The sequence below is a fragment of the Saccopteryx bilineata genome, chromosome 3 (genome assembly GCF_036850765.1).
Source record: "Saccopteryx bilineata isolate mSacBil1 chromosome 3, mSacBil1_pri_phased_curated, whole genome shotgun sequence".
NCBI lineage: Eukaryota > Metazoa > Chordata > Mammalia > Chiroptera > Emballonuridae > Saccopteryx > Saccopteryx bilineata.
The window spans coordinates 129,946,612-129,960,572 of record NC_089492.1 but is presented as its reverse complement, the minus strand read 5'-3'; the positions used below and the strand labels follow the sequence as shown (position 1 = coordinate 129,960,572).

Below are 13,961 nucleotides of genomic sequence, written 5' to 3'. Positions count from 1 at the left end.
TGTGGGTGTGTGTTTAATTTTATAAGAAACTTCCAATCTTTTCTAAAATGGCTTGTACAATCTTTTCTCCCCATTAACAAGGTATAAGAGTTCAGTTACATCCTCACCAGCACAGTACAGTCATTTTGCTTTTATTCTAGCAAATCTAATACAGACATTGTGTTGTCTCACTGTGATTTTTTAAAACAGCGTTAGAAATGTAATTGACGGCCCTGGCCGGTTGGCTCAGCGGTAGAGTGTCGGCCTGGCATGCGGGGGACCCGGGTTCGATTCCTGGCCAGGGCACATAGGAGAAGCGCCCATTTGCTTCTCCACCCCCACCCCCTCCTTCCTCTCTGTCTCTCTCTTCCCCTCCCGCAGCCAAGGTTCCATTGGAGCAAAGATGGCCCGGGCGCTGGGGATGGCTCCTTGGCCGCTGCCCCAGGCGCTGGAGTGGCTCTGGTTGCGGCAGAGCGACGCCCCGGAGGGGCAGAGCATTGCCCCCTGGTGGGCAGAGCGGTGCCCCTGGTGGGCGTGCCAGGTGGATCCCAATCGGGCGCATGTGGGAGTCTGTCTGACTGTCTCTCCCCGTTTCCAGCTTCAGAAAAATAAAAAATAAAAAAGAAATGTAATTGACATATAATATACTGTACATTTTTTTAGACATTTTTTTATCTTTATTTTTATTCATTTTTTAGAGAGGAGAGAAAGAGAGAGAGAGAGAAGGGGGAGGAGCAGGAAGCATCAACTCCCATATGTGCCATAACCAGACAAGTGCAGGGTTTTGAACCGGCGACCTCAGAGTTCCAGGTCAATGCTTTACCCACTGCACCACCACAGGTCAGGCCACTATACTGTACATTTTTAAAGTGTACCATTTGATCTATTTGACATACATACATCTATGAAATTATCACCACAATTAAGGTAGAACTTACCTATTATCCCCCAAGTTTCTTGGTGCTTCTTTGTAATTCTCCTTTTCCACCCCAGTCCCCTTACCCATGCAACTACTGATCTGCTTTCTATCACTATAGATTAGTTTTGTGTAAGTGGAACCATGCAGCATGCATATTTTTATGTTTGTTTTTTTCCAATCAGCACAATCATTTTGAGATTCTTCCGTGTTATTGTATGTAGCAACAGTTGATCCTTTTTACCACCACATTGTAATCCATTATATGGACATACAATTTGTTTATTCACTTGATGAATACTTGGGTTGTTTCAAGCTTTTGTCACTTATGAACAAGCTGCTATGAACTGAGACAACTTTTTTCCAATAATTTGAAAGAGACAGAGAGAGGAAGTTGGGATGGGAGGTGGGAAGAAAAGCATCAACTCGCAGTTTCACTTAAGCTGTTCCATTTAGTTGTGTACTCATTGATTGTTTCTCGAACATACCCTGACCTGGGAGTGAGCTTGTTCCCTCAGAATGCCAGGACAATTCTTTATCCACTGAGCCACCAGCCAGGGCCCTGAGACAACGTTTTTTTTTGTGTGTGTGTGTGTGTGTTTTTATTCAGTCAGAGAAGGAGAGGCAGAGACCGACTTCTGCATGTGCCCTGACTGGGATCCACTTGGCAAGCCCACTAGGGGGTAATGCCCTGCCCATCTGCAGCATCGCTCTGTTGCTCAGCAACTGAGCTCTTCTTAGTGTCTGAAGCAGAGGCCATGGAGTCATCCTTAGTGCCTAGGGCAAACTCGCTCCAATTGAGCCATGGATGCAGGAAGAGAAGAGAGAGAGAGAAAGAGGGAAGGAGGAGGGGTAAAAAAGCAGATGGTGGTTTCTCCTGTGTGCCCTCACCAGGAATCAAACCCAGGACATCCACATTCCAGGCTGATGCTCTACCACTAAACCAACCAACAAGGGCCAAGAGACAGCTTTTTTTAATGTCTATTTTTAATCCACTGTATTGAGGTATAATTTATAGTCTATAAAATGTACTATTTTAGCCTGACTTGTGGTGGCATAGTGGATAAAGCACTGACCTGGAACACTGAGGTTGCTGCTTCGAAATCTTGGGCTTGCCTGGTCAAGGCACATATGGGAGTTGATGCTTCCTGCTCCTCCCCCCTCCTCTCTCTCTACCCCCTCTCTAAAATGAATAAATTTTAAAAAAGTACTATTTTAAAGTGTATAATTTGATGTTTTTTTGGCAAATTCATACTCCCTGATAATACCATGTCAAGATATAGAACATTGGCTTCACTGCAGAGGTTGCCTCGGGCTCCTTTCCAGTCAATTCATCGCATTCCCCCATTCCTAGCAACCATTACTTTGCTTTTAGTCATTCTAGAATGAATTGTAATTTCTAGTGTTTTGTAGAAATGAGATCATACAGTAACATAATTTTAGATTCTTACTTTTTAAAAAAATGTTTTTGCTGAGCATGGTTTTTAGATTTATCCATGATGCAAGTATCAGTTTATTCTTTTTTATTACTGAGTAGCATCATTATATGAATTTACAACAATCTGTTTATCCATTAATGTGTTGTTGGGTGTTGGGTTGCTTTGTTTGTGGCTATCATGAGTAAATTTGTTATAAACATTTATGTGTAAGCCTTTGTGTGAACACATTTTCACATCTGACTATATAACAGTAGTAAAATTTCTGAGTATGGTAAGTATATTTCATAAATAACTTTTTATTATTCAATTAAAAGTGATTTTTAAAGTAACTGCCAAACTCTTCTAAAGTGCCTATATTCAGACCAGCAATATATGAGAGTTTCGACTGTTCTGCATGTTACACAACAGTTGATATATGTCTTTTAAATTTTAGTCATAATATGGGTGTATAGTAGTATCCAATTGTGTCTTTAATTTGCATTTCCTAATGGCTAATGATGCTGAGAGTCTTTTCATGTGCTTATTGACCTTTCATATATCTTTTGTGACATGTGTGTTCAAATGTCACCCATTCTTAATTAGGCTGTTTCTTATTATTTTTGAGATGTAGGAGTTCTTTTTTTTTTTTTTTTTTACAGAGACAGAGAGTGAGTCAGAGAGAGGGATAGACAGGGACAGACAGACAGTAACAGAGAGATGAGAAGCATTAATCATTAGTTTTTCATTGCGCGTTGCAACACCTTAGTTGTTCATTGATTGCTTTCTCATATGTGCCTTGACCGCGGGCCTTCAGCAGACCAAGTAGCCCCTTGCTGGAGCCAGCAACCTTGGGTTCAAGCTGGTGGGCTTTTGCTCAAACCAGATGAGCCCGCGCTCAAGCTGGCAACCTCGGGGTCTCGAACCTGGGTCCTCTGCATCCCAGTCCAAAGCTCTATCCACTGCGCCACCGCCTGGTCAGGCATGTATAATCTGCATACCAGATTATTGTCTGAATATTTTTTCCAAATATATATATTCCCATTGTGTTCAAGCCACACATTTTGCTTTGCTATTCCTTACCAGGCTAAGGCCTTACGTGTCTTTAGTGCCTTTGAATTCTCTTTGTTGCCTGGAATGCCACTCTCTCAGATACACAGTTTGTGTCCAGGCTTCCTCCAGTCACTGTTCAAATTGCTCTTTTTGGTAAGATATTTCTTAAACATCCTATTTAAAAGAGGAATTTTCCCCCTCTCCCCCTCCATGGCACATATCCATAGGACAGCTATTTTTACTGTTTACCTGTCTTCCTGTGTAAAAAATAGTCTTGAACAAGATGGCTCCAACCATAAAGACTATGGAAATTTAGGGGATTACTCCTCTCCTGGAGCCGACACACTCAGGATAACAAACCAAATTTCTGAGCCTGGCAGACGAAGAGGATGATTTCATTAATGTAGTCACGAGTCTCTTCTTAGAGCAAATCTCCGAGTGTGGTCCCCTCTAGCAGACCCTCCTAAAATGACAGCACGGAGAGCAAGGACACTGATCCCGCCTGCCCCAAAAAAGAACTCTTGAATTTCAACGTAGACACGGGTAGAGGTAATCTTGGCCAATATTTGCTAAGGAATAAAGTGAGGAAGTCTCGTCTGATCCCAACAAGGGTTAGGGGCAAGGCTGACACTCGCACCCAGACCTCAGCTTCCGATCCACGACTCTTTCAACCCCGCTCGACAGAAGTGACGGAGGGAACCTCGGTTCTCCTTCGCGCCCGCTAACGGGCCTCCACTAGGGAAAGAGGGATCCGCGGAAGACGGGCCGGTGGGACTGAGGCCCGGAACCTTCCTTCGCGGTGATCCTGAAAGTAGGTGCGGACTGCGGGACAAGGGCTTCCGGAAGTTCAGTTCTTTGTTTCCTAGGGGAAGGTCATCTGGGTTGGCGAGAGGGGAAAAAGGTGACTCCTACCAGCTACTGCTAGAGCAGCCGAGCCAGGCCGGAAGGAGGAGTGCTGGAGGTGGGTGAGCGGAGGAGCAGTATAGAGCTTCTGTAACCGGGTGTCAGGGACGACGCCTGGCGTTCCCTCCGCTTTTGTTTATCCAGCGCCTCCCGAGGCCAGGCCCTGGGAGGGCGGCACGGAAGCCTCCCCTAGGACTGTACGCTCCTGTCACGTTGTGATAGGGGCTAAGGAGTCGGTGTAATAGGGACCGCCCCCGGGGCCCTGGGCGCTCTGGTAAATGGACTCATAGCAGCGAGTTGGAGGGAGGCAAGAATCGAGTCAGGACAACTGCCTGCCCGAGAGAGCAGAGTGTGGGAGAAAGTTCGGTGACTTGAAGCTGAGAAGCCCATGGCGGCCACAGCCGGAAGAGCGGGGTCAGGCAGAGGTGTGCTTGGCAGCAGAAGAGGACGAAGGCCCAGGTCATAGAATCCCATTTGTGGAGTTCCGGGGTAGATTAGGCTGCAATTTCAGTCCCTAATGCTTACTGGGTTCACATGACAAAAGTTTGTCTTGCTCGCTCTCCAGTGCCGGTGTGAATCAGTGGGAAGACTCGTTGCTGTGACTCAGGGACCCAGTTTTCTCAAGGCTTCATTGCAACATGTGTTCCATGTTGTTTCTTGTTTTTTGGCTGGGGAGGAGAACAGATAGGAGATTCCGCCCTGTACATGTTTAGAGAAGAAGATAAAAAGAGAGGAAAAGAGCCTGACCTATGGTGGCACAGTGGATAGAACATCCACCTGGGACGCTGATGTCCCAGGTTTGAAACCCCAGGGTCACCTGCTTGAAAGACGGGTTTGCAGGTTTGAACATGGGATCATGGTCGTGATCCCACGGTCTCTGGCTTGAACCCAAGATCGCTGGCTTGATCAAGGAATCGCTAACTTGGCAGGAACACCCTCCACCCCCATCAAGGCCCGTATGGGAAGCAATCAATGAACAACAAAAAGTGCCTGTGAGTTGATGCGTCTCATCTATCCCTCTTCCTCCCCCCCTCTCTCTAAAAGAAGGAAAAGGAAAGGAAAAGATACACATACCTGAGCAGAGCTGCCTGCAGTCTCCACCTGCCCGCAGGCTTTTACTGTCTCTCCTGGTGGCCCGGTGGCCTCTATCCTTGAGCCCTTTAGGTGGTTGTGTTTTGCCTTTTTTATTTTTCAGTTCATTGGGGGTGACATTAGCTCACAAAACCATACAGGCTTGAAGTGTACAACTCAACATTATCTTGGAACATTATTTTCCAACAACTTGGAAGATGCTTTTTATGCAAAATATAATTAAAGTGTAATTAAATACAAAATATTAAAAACTTAGTTGACAAAAGCATTCGCTAATTAAGAAAGTCGATAACTATCAAGCTTGCATAGTACATTTGTAATATAATACAAATAAATGAAGTATGACGTTAATGTCTAGACATGCTTTTAAAACAGGTAGAGACTGGGTTTCTGTGTTTAGAGAGTTACTGTCATAACTGAAATTTAAAGGACACTTTTAACATAGTGACAAATTGCCATCTACTGTGCATTATTTTAATCACATTTGTAATTTCATACCATTTCCCAGTAATTGAATGATAATAAATTTCACTTATATGTGTTTGTATAAGTTAGTAGTACTACATGAATAATTATCATGTTATAATTTGTGTTTTAATTTTATAGATATGTAAACTATCTTCACAAGAAGAAAGTATTGGGACATTATTGGATGTTGTCATTTGTAGAATGTCAACAAAAGATATTTTATGAAATGACATAAGTATTAAAAAGTTTAGCGTTTAACCTAACCAGGAGGTGGCACAGTGGATAGAGCAGACTGGAATGTGGAGGAACCAGGTTCAAAATCCTGAAGTCTCTGGCTTGAGTATAAGGTTGCTGGCTTGAGCAAGCAGTCACTAGCTCTGCTGTAGCGCCCCCGCCCCCCTGTCAAGGCACATATGAGAAAGCAATCAATGAACAACTAAGGTGCCACAACGAAGAGTTGATGCTTCTCACTTCTCCTTTCCTACCTGTCTGTCCCTCTGTCTGTCTCTGTCCCTATCACACACACATGCACAAAAATATTCTTAGCATTTATAAAAATATTTATTTTCCTTTTCTGCTTATAAAAAATATATGTATTTTTATCATAGAAAATTTTGAAACTCAGAACGGTATAAAATTGAAAAAACCTTCAATCCTACCTGTTAATATTCTATTTTTATTTTTTTAATTTTTAACTTATTGTGTTGGCTACCTGTTAATATTTTAAAAGATTATCACTGTTAATAGCATTTATTTTGTTCTTCTGTTCCCATTCAAAAAATTTTGGTTTTATATAATTGGATAGTAATTACCAGCATTGCTTGGATGTCTAGAAGGTGCTAGGTTTTTGCCTTAGTGATTTTCTATGCACCAGCTCATATCCCTGCCCTTACTTCAGGATACTCCAGCATCTCTCTTGCAAAGCCTCCTGGTTATTCATTCTCATAACACTTTATAGGATAAATGCCGTTATTACGCCCATTTTACCTACAACCACTAAAATAACACAGTACCTTTCCCAAGGTCTTACTGCTACTATAAAATCATGTTTTATAAATGGTTTGATGTTTTCCTCACTTTATGTATTATGATTGTGTCAGTCAAGGTAGATTAGATCAGAGGTCAGGAAAACTTTCTTTGCAGGGCCAGATAGTAAATATTTACAGCTTTGCAGGCAGTGTGGTCTGTGTTGTATCTACTCTTTTGCTGTTGTAGTACAGAAGCATCCACAGGCGATACGTAAATAATGGGTGTAGCTGTTTCCCAGTAAACTTTATGTAGACAAATAAACGATGGGCAGGACTGACTCGAGGGCTGTGGTGAGTGGAGTGCTGGGGTGGATTAGGCTGCAATTCCGGGCCCAATGCTCACTGGCTTCACGTGACAAAAGTTTGTCTTGCTCACTCTCCAGTGCCTGTGGGAATCAGTGGGAAGACTCGTTGCTGTGACTAGGGACCCTGTCTGCTCAAGGCTTCACCTTTACATTTGCTCCTTGGATCACTGCGTAGCTAAATGGAACATGAATTACAAGGTGGCTCTCAAAGCTGCCATGTGGAATTGACATATAATTTATCTCATGTTTCACTGTTCAAAGTCAGTCATAGTCATGCCAGCTTCAAAATGGGTGGAAAGGTGTGATCCTGCTAGAGAGTGGAGAGGCAGAAATACTAAGGAAACAAACTGATTTTTCTCCCCATCGTAAGTAATGTTGTGCAGAAGCACATAGCTAACGTTTCTGCTGTGCGCTGTGCAGAGCAGTTCGCATGCACCTTCTCATTTACTCCTCATTAAAACCCAGGAGAGTTTACCAGCGAGAAACAAACTTGGTCTCTCAACTCCACTTCAAAAAATTGCAAGCATACAAAACATTTACAGATATTACCATGAACATCTGTCTTTCATGTGAATTCACCAGTAGTTAATATTTGCTACATTTGGAGTGTGACAGGGACCTGTCTGCAGGTCATGTACGCATGCACACATGCACACATGCACACGTTTCTTCTAAACTGTTTGAAAGGTGCAGGCTCATGCACTCGCCCCACGTTGTGTTTCTCATGGCTCTTCGTCTCAAGTCTAGGTCCTAGAGCAATCCTTTTTGTAAAAAGTTAGGTTGATATTTATTTTAAAGAGTACTCTAAATGTCTCCAAGAATTCCGTAATTAGAAATTGTTCATGATTTGAGTCAGTTCAAATATTTCTGGGAATACTAGTACATCAATTTTGTGTCCTCTCTGTTGCATGTAATGAAGAGGCATGTAATGTCAGCTGGCCCCTCATTGGTGATACAAAGTGATCACTTGGTTCAGGTAGCACCCCCAGAGCCTTCCATTATAAAGGCATCTTCCTCTGAAGTGTAGTGTTAAAGCACCCCCCAGAGCTCAAAATGCTGATCCCAGATCTGCAAGACCCCAGATGCTGTGCTCCTGATGGCTTGATCGGGCCACCTTCTCCCATGCCATCACTCAAGTGCATTCGTCTTCTCCATGTGGAACAGTCATATGTAATTCTATTCTTACACATTTGTGTTGCTTTGAAATTTTTGCCTCCCTTTTGTAAGTAAACCTTGGTACGTGTCTCTCTCTCTTTAGGATGTCATCCCGATGTAATTATTGGGGAAGAGGATAGGCACTCCTTAAAGGCTTTTAACACCAGAAAGTTGCCATTTGCACTCCCAATAGCAAACTATGAGCATGCCCATGTTTGTGATGCCTTTTAACTTTTAAGCATTTTTGCCATTTCGAGATGTCAGACTATTGGCAATGTTGGACTTGTGTGTTTATTAGTTTGCATGTTATGAAGAGTGGTTTTAAAGGATTTAAGGCTGTAACTATAGATGGTGTTCTCAGCTCTAACAAGAAGGAAAAAGTAATGCCATTTCCTGGGATAGAAGTTAACATAAGCTCTACAAGACTTTTAGAATAAGTTGTTTTCATCCAAGTTAGGATGAAACATTAACCAGGTAGCTCCAGAGCCCAAATGCTCCCCCAGCAGAAGCAGCCTGTTATTAGAGCACCTGTCTTGCTGGGAGGGAAGGGATGCAGTTTTGTAGGCTACATAGATGTGATCCGAAGTCAGTATTAAAGCAAAAAGCTGTCTTTCTGTGCTCTGGAATGGGGGGGGGGGTGCTCTGTCACCCAGATGATCACTGTGCTCCACATCTCCCCAGTGTTCACTGAGTCACCTCAGGAAAAGGGTCTTGATCCCGCATTCTCTACCTGCTGTGACCAGCTCAGCAATGGGGGTGCACGAGAGGAAGGCGCTACAGGACTTAAGAAAAAACAAGACACAACATAGAGAAAAGATGGGTGGAGGGGACTCCCAGCCTCTAGGACTAAGAGCCCAGATCTCTGCAGCCTCATCATATTTATTGGTCTCTGCTCATCAAGCAAATTAGCAGAGCCAGGGTTCAGGTGCAGAGAAGGGTAATTAACGAATACTTTTCAGGTATGTAGGGAAAAGGCCATAGAGATCAGCTGTTTCCTTTAAACAATCTTATCAGTGTTTGCCGAGACTGGCCCCGCAGGACTTGGTGTTCCAAAGTCCACACCAAAGACTTGTCTCAGGACCACAGTCTAATTCCCAGCATTTCCCTACATCTACCCACCAACACAAAACTACGGAGACAACAGAATCCCTGTGCCTTCTTTATAGTCTGTTCATAACCGTGCTAAACCCGTCTCCCCCTACACACACACTGACACAAACTCCTGTAAATCACAGAGGTGGATGGAGAACAGACTCCTTGCCCTATTCTGGCCCAGCTCCTTGACACTGGGGCTTATGATTAACAAATGTCCAGAACCAGCTAATGAGGTGGCCTCTAGGACCTGGCCCCAGAAGGGCAGGCCCTTCACAATGTTGGATGCAGGACAGAAGACAGGATGAGGGAGAAGGCCAGGCTGAGGCTTCCCAGGACATTGGAGGCACTGTGGTCACAGGTGAGAGGACCGCGCTCTGAGGCAGGGCCAGTGTCGGAGTTTGGCTCCTATGTCACCACAGCAGCCTGAGTGCGCAATCAAGGGGGAAGAACCTGTACTGACACCTGTGCTGGGGACCCAGGACCTTGCAATGTGTGGACCCTGGCAGAGGGGACAAGGGTGGGAGACACATGCTCTGGCTGCTGTACAGTGTCACCCCAATGTACCAAGAAGCTGAGCGTACAGCCAGGAAAAACGGGGAGAGGGGAGGGCCCTTCATGTATCAGAACTTTATGTATGTTGATTTTATCAAATTCTCAAAACAATCTCAGGCGACAGGTTTTGATTTTACCCTGTTGTCCAGATGAAGAAACAGAGACTCAGAGAGGTTAAGTGGCATGCCCAGGGTCACATAGCTAGACAGGAATGGATCCAGGATCAAATGCAGGTCTTCTTGAGCCTACCCCTTCTCCCAGGGGCTGTGGCCAACTTCCTTTAGGCAGAAGCAGAAAGACAAGCCCTTGAGCAGGGTCTCTGTGGTTCCTGGGAGATGGGAGAGATGGGGGTTTTCACATGGCTTCCTTTCTCGTCCTCAGGGCTGCCAGGAAGGTGTGCAGAGAACCTAGCTCTGTGGACTTGGAGATCCAGACACACAAGTCTTCCATGGCTCCTTATCACATCCGCAAGTACCAGGAGAGTGACCGCGAGAGGGTCCTGGACTTGTTCTCCAAGGGCATGTTCGAGCACGTCCCCACAACCTTCCGCCACATCCTGAAGCTGCCGCAAACAGTTGTGGTTTTGCTTGGGGGGGCCCTGGCCATTTTCCTGGTCTCTGGGTCCTGGGTCCTGGCCCTCGTGGCCGGACTCACTCTCCTTGCTGCCCTGAGGTTATTTGCCAAATACCCCTGGACCCAGTATGTGGCCTACAGTTTGCAGACAGACATGTCTGACATCACCAAATCCTACTGCAGCAAGCCCGGCTCCTGCTTCTGGGTGGCTGAGTCTGGGGGGCAGGTGGTGGGTACAGTGGGAGCTCGGCCCGTTGAGGAGCCTACCCTGCAGAAGAAGCAGTTGGAACTGCTCCACTTAAGCGTGGCCTTGGAGCACCGGGGCCAGGGGATAGCGAAAGCCCTGGTCAGGACCCTTCTCCAGTTTGCACGGGACCAGGGCTACAGTGAAGTTGTCCTCAGTACCAGCATGCTGCAGCACTCCGCCTTGGCTCTCTATCAGCACATGGGCTTCCAGAAGACCGGCCAGCACTTCTTCTCCGTAACTGGCAGGCTAGTCGCTATTTCTATATTTCAGTTAACCTACTGGCTTCCCGCTGCCCAAGCACCTCAGCTGACAGGGGCTTTGTGACCTGTTTTCTTGTGGATTAGTCAGGGCAAAATAGGCTCTGCAGCGGTAACAAGCTAACCCTGAGATCTCATTGTGACAGCAGAGTAACAGCTTTTGTTCCTTAACATGGAAGCCCCACGGGGATGGTTTTGATTTTGCTTCATTTAATCTTTTTGGGTTGCCACTCTTGCATTTCTCCAGTGACTCAAGAGTATTGCATAAAATCAATCACAAAAGAATAATTAATAAACATTTACTTGGCTCATGAGCGTGTGGGTCAGCAATGCAGATTGGGCTTAGCTGGGCAACTCTTTTGGTCTCGGGCTTGTTCACATATCATGGGGTGGCTGGTTCTCATGTCATGGGGTTGTTCCAGCAAGTTCGTTCAGAAATGGTTTCAAGGTAGTTGCAGATCAGCCAAAGTAGAGCAGAAATAAGAATCCTCTGCAGGTCTCATATCTGCTAACCTCAGACTCAGCAGGAAGAAAGGGACCCACCACTTGGTTAGAGGAGCCACAGAGTCCCAGGGCAAGGGGCTGGGAAGGAATGTGGGATGGATCCAGGAGAGGAGGATTGGGGCCAGGGATGCCACCAGAGTACTCTGGCCCCTGTTGCTCTGCTGAAGGGGAAAATGGCAGCCGGCAACAGAATGTGGGACGTTGACTTCTAGGTTAGACCTTGAAGTCGTTGAGACCCTGTCACATGGCCCCAACATGTGTGAAGGGTGGCTGGGATATTCATATCTTAAAAGAGGAAAAGGGATTGAGAAGTTTCCCAGGTCAGCCACACCTAGGACCCCACCTCTGTCCTCATATGCTCAGAGACTCCTGATTTTGAGGCCAGGCCAGGCCACTCCATCCCATGAGCCTTTGATCAGTGGGGTGTGGGCTCGCGCCTCCTGCTGGTAGTGCCGCTGCCTGTACCCTTCTCAGCCAGCTCTCCACCAGCCTGGGTGTTTCACATGCGGTTGGAGCTGTTCAGTAGGTGCTCCCAACCCAGAGACTAATTTTCAGGAGCTCGTGAGTTCCCTGGTGACCCTGGAAATCTAGGTGCCTTTTCAGGTAGATGTTGTGACAACAGCGGTATCTAGGCCTCCCTCTTACCCAACAGTCCCCTACTCAGAACTTATTTTCTCTGAAGGGTCAACCAGGTCACATTCTGGCCCAATCCTGCCACCTTGTATTGTAACAAGCACATTACATCTACATGGGGACTTTTAACATACGGTGGCACCAAAATTCATGTTTTTCTTGCCCCAAACTACGGCCTCAACTGTGTCCCTTCATGTAGGTCTCTTCTCCCTGGCCTCAGGTTCCAGCCCTCCTCCTCCAGGTCTGCGTGGTACACCTCCTGCTGTGAGTCTCAGAAAATGTGACTGTCCAAACCACTAGTTTAGCTGTGCCCTTACTCCTGGGTTTTATTTTTGTTTTAAAGATATTTATTGATTTTAGAAAGAGAAAGGGGGGAAGATACCGGAAGCATCAATTTGCTTCTGTATGTGCTTTGACCAGACCAACCCAGAATTTCGAACCAACCACCTCAGCATTCCAGGTCAAAGCTGCATTCCACTGCACCAGCACAGGTCAGGTAACTGGGGTTTTAAACCAAACTTCTGTTGCCTGCCCCCAGGTTGTATTCCAGCTTCAATATTTAACAGTGGGCCTTGGGTGCACCTTCCCAGAGAGGACCGGAGGAGGCAGGGACTCGCTCCCATCAGCTCTCCTGGGCCCAGTCAGGAGGCCCCACAGGAGCAGTGCCCACAGGGGCACCACCGGTGCTGCCGATGAGGGAGTCCACAGTGAATCTGATGCTTGGAAAGGTTTTTAAAGTAACAATTAAATGGCTTTACTGATTCCAGACAGACAGGCTGGTCAGGGGCTTCCAGGCCAGAGAGGCTGAGAGACCACGTGGGGGAAGGGCAGATTAGCCTTGTCAGAAATGGGGCATGGGGGAATGACTGGGCATGTGTTAGGACATCAAGAGGGCACCAAACCCTCTCACTGGGGAGGGTTTCCCAGAAGGGCCAGAGCTGCTCCTGAAAAACCCAGGAATGAGCATGTCTCTCACCTGCTCCAGTCCCTGCACTCACTGCCCAGCCACACTGATCTGCTCTAGGTCACTCAATAAACAGAAGCTCCCTTTGTCTGGAAGGTCCTCCTCCACCCATCCTTTTCTTTCAGCTCCTCCACTCAAGCTGAGTCGCAGGGATAATTGGGTTGGAATGATAATGTCTGAACAGGCAGCTATACATGGTGAATGTACTAAGTACTACTTGATTGTACACTTTAAAACAATTTGTGACATTCAACTTTAAAGAATGGAAGAGTTTAGATGGCTCTAAAATCCCAAAGAACATACAAAAGGTTAAAGAGAACAAAGAAGCGGGGAGGTTTTTATTGGAGGTGCTGTGGTGCTGAGGCTGCCTTTAGCAGCCAAGTGAGAGGGGGTGCCCGCAGAGGGGAGGCCCGGAGGACGCCTGTGTCTGCTGTGGGGCAAGAGCCCCGCCCCTAAGGAATCTGGAAGTCAGTCGGCACCTATGGGCCCAGAACGTGGGCAGAGGTAGGATCAGTGGTGGATTCAGCCAGTTCGCACCGGTTCATCAGAACTGATACCTAATTTTTTGTTGAGTTCAGCGAACCAGTTGTTAAAATGGCACTTGTAACCAGGGTTCCATCTAAAGTGGGCACCTGGGCAGCTGCCCAATGTGGAAATTGCAAATATACATTCCTCATTCTTTTTAAACGTTCATCTGGGCAATAGTGTATTCTAAGTGCCCTAGTAATGTTCATTCCGTCCATAGGTGAAAAAAATTGCAAGTGAGGACACCAATCAAGAAGCAATATGGAAATATCTTAAATAACAGTTTAATTGGTTTTT

At 46.0% G+C, this 13,961-nt stretch overlaps 1 protein-coding gene across 4 annotated transcripts; it reads left to right on the top strand.

The window, feature by feature from the left end:
* The first annotated feature begins 4,225 nt into the window (after nucleotides 1–4,225).
* Nucleotides 4,226–11,352, top strand: NAT8 (N-acetyltransferase 8 (putative)). Of its 4 annotated transcripts, none has more exons than XM_066267404.1 (2): nucleotides 4,226–4,324; nucleotides 10,343–11,352. In XM_066267404.1, the coding sequence occupies exon 2, from the start codon at nucleotides 10,410–10,412 to the stop codon at nucleotides 11,103–11,105; it is 696 nt and encodes a 231-aa protein (XP_066123501.1). In that variant the 5' UTR covers nucleotides 4,226–4,324; nucleotides 10,343–10,409; the 3' UTR covers nucleotides 11,106–11,352. The 4 variants fall into 4 exon arrangements, with proteins under 4 accessions (XP_066123501.1, XP_066123499.1, XP_066123500.1 ...); XM_066267402.1 differs by lacking the exon at nucleotides 4,226–4,324 and adding an exon at nucleotides 4,331–4,725; XM_066267403.1 differs by lacking the exon at nucleotides 4,226–4,324 and adding an exon at nucleotides 4,757–5,258.
* Nucleotides 11,353–13,961: the final 2,609 nt, after the last annotated feature.